The sequence below is a fragment of the Labeo rohita genome, chromosome 18 (assembly GCF_022985175.1).
Source record: "Labeo rohita strain BAU-BD-2019 chromosome 18, IGBB_LRoh.1.0, whole genome shotgun sequence".
In the NCBI taxonomy this organism is placed as follows: Eukaryota; Metazoa; Chordata; class Actinopteri; order Cypriniformes; family Cyprinidae; genus Labeo; species Labeo rohita.
The window spans coordinates 26,336,345-26,342,542 of record NC_066886.1 but is presented as its reverse complement, the minus strand read 5'-3'; the positions used below and the strand labels follow the sequence as shown (position 1 = coordinate 26,342,542).

The window sequence follows — 6,198 nt, the reverse complement described above, 5'->3', positions numbered from 1 at the left end:
AGAGGTAAAGAAGAACCCAAAGATCACTGTGGCTGAGCTCCAGAGATACAGTCGGGAGATGGGAGAAAGTTGTAGAAAGTCAACCATCACTGCAGCCCTCCACCAGTCGGGGCTTTATGGCAGAGTGGCCCGACGGAAGCCTCTCCTCAGTGCAAGACACATGAAAGCCTGTATGGAGTTTGCTAAAAAACACCTGAAGGACTCCAAGATGGTGAGAAATAAGATTATCTGGTCTGATGAGACCAAGATAGAACTTTTTGGCTTTAATTCTAAGCGGTATGTGTGGAGAAAAACAGGCACTGCTCATCACCTGTCCAATACAGTCCCAACAGTGAAGCATGGTGGTGGCAGCATCATGCTGTGGGGGTGTTTTTCAGCTGCAGGGACAGGACGACTGGTTGCAATCGAGGGAAAGATGAATGCGGCCAAGTACAGGGATATCCTGGACGAAAAGCGTCTCCAGAGTGCTCAGGACCTCAGACTGGGCCGAAGGTTTACCTTCCAACAAGACAATGACCCTAAGCACACAGCTAAAATAACGAAGGAGTGGCTTCACAACAACAACTCCGTGACTGTTCTTGAATGGCCCAGCCAGAGCCCTGACTTAAACCCAATTGAGCATCTCTGGAGAGACCTAAAAATGGCTGTCCACCAACGTTTACCATCCAACCTGACAGAACTGGAGAGGATCTGCAAGGAGGAATGGCAGAGGATCCCCAAATCCAGGTGTGAAAAACTTGTTGCATCTTTCCCAAAAAGACTCCTGGCTGTATTAGATCAAAAGGGTGCTTCTACTAAATACTGAGCAAAGGGTCTGAATACTTAAGACCATGTGATATTTCAGTTTTTCTTTTTTAATAAATCTGCAAAAATGTCAACAATTGTGTTTTTCTGTCAATATGGGGTGCTGTGTGTACATTAATGAGGAAAAAAAAATGAACTTATAGCAAATGGCTGCAATATAACAAAGAGTGAAAAATTTAAGGGGGTCTGAATACTTTATATTATTATATATAATTATATAATAAAATATAAATAAATATATAATTTAGAAAAAATCTAAATACATTCTCATTTTAATGAACCAATATCGATTCTTAAATCACAATCTATCTCTTGGTCTATGCTGTTTTCAGTTGACGAATGGACAGTAGTGTGTCTTCCTTCCAATAAATAGCAGTAGGCTAGGATTTGTGTTAATTTTGATATGAAACAAAGTCCCAGATTTCAAATTCTGTCAATTTCCATAGGAAATTCACGCAATAAATACCGTTTTGGCACTCATGTGGCGTGATAGATCGTTGTAGTTTCTGTGCACTCGCCTGTGCGTAATCAAACACATAGGAAAACATTCGTGATAGTTTCGTTTTTGTGCTGTATCCAGTGCTGTGCTGCCAGACTGGAGCGCACTCGCCACCAACTGGACAGGAGTGGGAATTACAGCTTCAATTTACAATACATCACCCTCAGTGTAATCTGTCATTGGGATAACGCATGTTATTAATTTATGATACATATTAAATTAATCACAATATTCTGATATGCTTTGGTCTTGTAATTTTTTTTTCTATTATATGTTTTATATATAAAATAAACAGGGATCAGTAAGAAAGTACTGAGACGCTCAAAGCCTTATGACGCCATAGAGCGCGTTCGAATAGAACTCGCGGGGTATATAAAGAGCGTGACATTCTGACATTCTTCGTGGGTTAGTTGTGGTGTTCAGTGTGTATTCAGAGCCATGGGACAGCGAGTGACAAAAGTGAGACCGATAACGATTGGAGAGGTGTACGATCAACATCTAAGTACACCCCCAAATCCCAGCACCAACAGGGTGGTTCAACATCCTCATCCCCGCGATGAGACCCCTGTTGGTGCTGGAGGTGGAGGAGAGGAGGACGGAGGAGGAGGAGGAGGAGGAGGTGGAGGAGGAGGAGGAGGAGGAGGAGGAGGAGGAGGGAGGAGGAGGAGGAGGAGGAGGAGGAGGAGGAGGAGGAGGAGGAGGAGGAGGAGGAGGAGGAGGAGGAGGAGAAGGAGGAAAAGGTGAGGAGGAGGAGGAGGAGAATGAGAAGGAAGGAGGCAGGGAGAGCTGAGGAGAGAAGAAAGAGCAAGTGGTGGCAGAGGCTTCGCTCTTTCTTCAGAGCTGCCCGAAAGCATCCAAAGAGCAGCTCAGGTCAGGGGAAGAGGAAAGTGGCATGGGCCGGAAGAAGTAGTGATGGTAAATGACACACATCCATCTTATGAGAACATGTGCTTTTTCACTAGAGCTTTACTTTGACCATGTAAAACTATCAGTACCCTCATGCACAATATCGAAAATACACATCAGTACATAGTTGAAGTCAAAAGTTTACATACGCACATTGCAGAATCTGCAAAATGTCAATTCTTTTACCAAAATAAGAGGGATCATACAAAATGCATGTTTATTTAGTACTGACCTGAATAAGACATTTCACATAAGAGATGTTTACATATAGTCCAAAAAAGAAAGTAGTAGTTGAATTTATAAAAATGGCCCTGTTCAAAAGTTTACATACACTTGATTCTTAACACTGTGTTGTTACCTGAATGATCCACAGATGTGTTTTTGTTTTGTGATAGTTGTTCACAAGTCCCTTGTTTGTCCTGAACAGTTATTGTTTATAAAAACCCTTCAGGTGCCACAGTTTGTAATGCAACTATTAGAAAAGTTCAAATGCTCACTGATGCTCAAGAAGGAAATATAATGCATTAAGATGAAGATCAGGGTAAATTTAAATTAATTTGTCTCCTGGGGAACATGTAAGTATCCTCTGTAGCTTCTTAAGGGCAGTACTAAATGGAAAAAAAAAAAAAAAAAAAAAAACGTGATATTTAGGCAAAATAAGAAAAATGTACACATTCTCATTCCATTCAAAAGTTTTCACCCCCCGGCTCTTAATGCACCGTTTTTTCTTTTTGGAGCATCAGTGAGCATTTGAACCGTCTGTAATAGTTGCATATGAGTCTCTCAGTTGTCCTCAGTGTGAAAAGATGGATCTCAAAATCATACAATCATTGTTGGAAAGGGTTCAAATACACAAAAATGCTGAAAAACCAAAGACTTTGTGGGACCTGAAGGATTTTTTCTGAAGAACATCGGGCAGTTTAACTGTTCAGGAATCTGTTGTTTATGTACTAATATATGTTAAAACAGTAAATATTTAATATAGTCTCTGTTTATTAATTAAAATACAATCATGTATGAAAATTTGATTAAATGCTATCTTCCACATCAAAAGACACTGATCTCACGTGAAATTTTATTGTAACTTTATCTTTAACAGACTACATCTTCAGCCGCTATTCCGTGGGCGATCAGCTGGGAAAAGGCGGATTTGGTGTAGTGCATGAAGGGAGACGGCTGGAGGATGGTCTTAAAGTAAGTGAATATTAATAACACATTACCAAGCTAGCAAATGTTTTCTCCTCTAAATCTAAATTCTCCTATTGTTGTTCATCAGGTGGCTTTGAAATACGTCACAAAGACCAAGAACATGGAATGTATATTCACTGTAAGTGCATTGCACTATAAAAACAATATAAAATGTCTCATAATAATACATACGTGTTGAAATCAAAAGTTTATATACATCTTGCAGAATGTTAATTGTTCTATCAAAATAAGAGAGATCATACAAAATGCATGTTATTTTTTATTTAGTACTGACGTGAATAAGATATTTAACATAAGAGATGTTTACATATAGTCCAAACGAGAAAATAATAGTTGAATTTATAAAAATGAACCTGTTCAAAAGTTTACATACACTTGATTCTTAATACTGTGTTGTTACCTGAATGATCCACAGCTGTGTTTTTTTGTTTAGTGATAGTTGTTCATGAGTCCCTTGTTTGTCCTGAACAGTTAAACTGCCTGCTGTTCTTCAGAAAAATCCTTTAGGTCCCATAAATTCTGTGTTTTTTAGCATTTTTGTGTATTTGAACCCTTTCCAACAATGATTGTATGATTTTGAGATCAGTCTTTTCACACTAAGGACAACTGAGGGACTCAAATGCAACAATTACAGAAGGTTCAAATGCTCACTGATGCTTTAAGAGCCAGCGGGTGAAAACTTTTGAATTTGAAGATATTTAGACAAAATACGAAAAATGTCATGTCAATTTTCACTCTGTTCAAAAGTTTTCACCCCCCCTGGCTGTTAATGCATCGTTTTTCCTTCTGGAGCATCAGTCTCATATCTCATATGAATCCTCAGTAACTATCATAACAACTCAATTCCTCTAGCCCGATCATCCAGCTCCCCTTCCCAAAGAGATCGCCCTTACCATCCTTGCTAATAAAGGTCCCCACGTGCCGCAAATCATCAGGCTGCTGGACTGGACGGACCACCCTGACCACTTTGTCATGGTCCTCGAATGTCCCTCTCCCTGTGAAAACCTGGTAGAGTTCATCAGGCGTCACGGTGGAAGCCTCGACGAAGACACCGCGAGGCAGATCGTGTGGCAGGTGGCTCACGCGGCAAACGTGTGCTGCCTCCGCGGAGTGCTCCACCGTGACGTCAAACTGGACAACCTACTAATAAACAGGGAGACATCCGAAGTCAAGCTGATTGACTTCGGATGCGGGGACATTCTGAGGAGGTCACCGTACAGGTCCTACCATGGTACGTATGATAGAAATTCATTTCTTCCAGTAGATACAGAACAATCATGCTGCATTAATGCAAACTTACACATCTGCTCTCCTACAGGCACAGTAGCGTACTCCCCTCCGGAGTACCACAGGAGGGGGAAGTACTACGGCAGGCCAGCCACTGTCTGGTCACTAGGGATTGTAATGTTCGCACTGTTGTGCGGACATTTCCCTAGTGACTTTGACCTTTTCCTGCTGCAGTACAAGCGCTTTTGCAAACCCGGCATGTCAAAAGGTGAGATCTTTCTTCATCACACAAAATTAGCAATTTAGAATCATCATCAAAACATCTTAGAGCTTAGAATAACACGATCGAAACGTCCTTCCCGTCTTCCTGCACAGAATGCTGTCACCTCCTCAGGGCTCTCCTCCATGAGAAGCCAAGTCGGCGACTTGGCCTGGGGCAAATCACGTCCCACAACTGGTTTAAGGTAGTGAACCTGAGATCATCTAAGAGGAATTAATATCCTTGTGTGAAGAAATCGCCAAGTCAGACCTGTTCTTCTGTTTTGTTTCAGGTCATCTCATAAGACCACTCCAGTTGGCGTCTCTCACGCAGCTTTGCGTCTTGCGGGCTGCAGTGGGAGGCGCATCCATCCCTCCTCTCGCCTTTGCGTCTTGCGGGGCGAGCAAGCCAAGTGTAGCGTCTTGCGCCTTGGCTTGAGGAAGCAATATTTGCGTCTGGCGGTACTGCTTCCGGGAGGGATGTGTACATATTGTATATATATGTACATACTTCTTTTGGTTGCCCCTTTTTGTTTCTCCAATCATGGCTGCTCCATTCCTGAGGGTCCTGTCACAGCTGTCCAAAAGCCAGAGCTCTGTCTTCAGCTCCCCAGTGACGGCGTTCTCCTTTCTCTGCCAACCAAGCAAGCCAAAAACACTAAAGAGGTTCCTGATATGGCTGCTCCACACCTGCCATAGGCACCCAACAGTGTTGTTGCCTCCTCAGAGGTCCCTGTAAAGGCCCAAGCCAGAGCCAGCACCAAAGGCCATCTCAACCCAGAGGTTTCTGTCATGGCCACCTGGTTCGAGATACTGCAGTCATCTGCCAAAGATACAGCTGTGAGGTACAGCTGCCAAACAAAGTCCTGTAATGGGGACTGTGATTTCCAAGTTTGCATGTCCCAGAGCTTCCTGCCTCAGAGATTCCTGCCCTAGAGAATGCAAAAGAATGCATTTCTTAATTTGAACAAATGATTAAAAATGAGTTTCCAAATGTTCTGTTAATTCTTTTTTATTGAAGAAACAGGAATCACACATATTAAAAGTGCACTTCATAGTGTCTACTTTAAAAAAAGGAAATCAGTATTCTTTTTAAATGAAGTACACGTCATGCAGATCCCAGACGTATACAGGTAAGTGCAAACAGGTAAACATTTTCTTAATAAATGCTTTAAAACAACAAGTGCGGCGCTTTACTTAATAAACCACTTTCTTAATAAAACAAATACAACATGTGTGGTGTTGTGATGTTTTTCTTAATTAGCTGTGTGTTTTTATTAAGAATATCTTAGTAA

General features: G+C 41.6%; 1 protein-coding gene across 1 annotated transcript; it reads left to right on the top strand.

Moving 5' to 3' along the window:
* Nucleotides 1-1,741: 1,741 nt before the first annotated feature.
* LOC127180559 (serine/threonine-protein kinase pim-1) lies at nt 1,742-5,839 on the top strand. The gene is made up of 7 exons (XM_051134686.1): nt 1,742-1,922; nt 3,309-3,403; nt 3,486-3,536; nt 4,271-4,649; nt 4,737-4,913; nt 5,021-5,109; nt 5,603-5,839. Exons 1-7 carry the CDS (start codon nt 1,742-1,744, stop codon nt 5,837-5,839), a joined length of 1,209 nt encoding a protein of 402 aa, XP_050990643.1.
* Nucleotides 5,840-6,198: the final 359 nt, after the last annotated feature.

Coding starts and splice junctions, on each gene's coding strand:
- LOC127180559 (XM_051134686.1), top strand. CDS start 1,742: ATGGGACAGCGAGTGACAAAAGTGAGACCGATAACGATTGGAGAGGTG. Junction 3,404..3,485: donor GGCTGGAGGATGGTCTTAAA/GTAAGTGAATAT, acceptor GTTGTTCATCAG/GTGGCTTTGAAATACGTCAC. Junction 3,537..4,270: donor ACATGGAATGTATATTCACT/GTAAGTGCATTG, acceptor CAATTCCTCTAG/CCCGATCATCCAGCTCCCCT.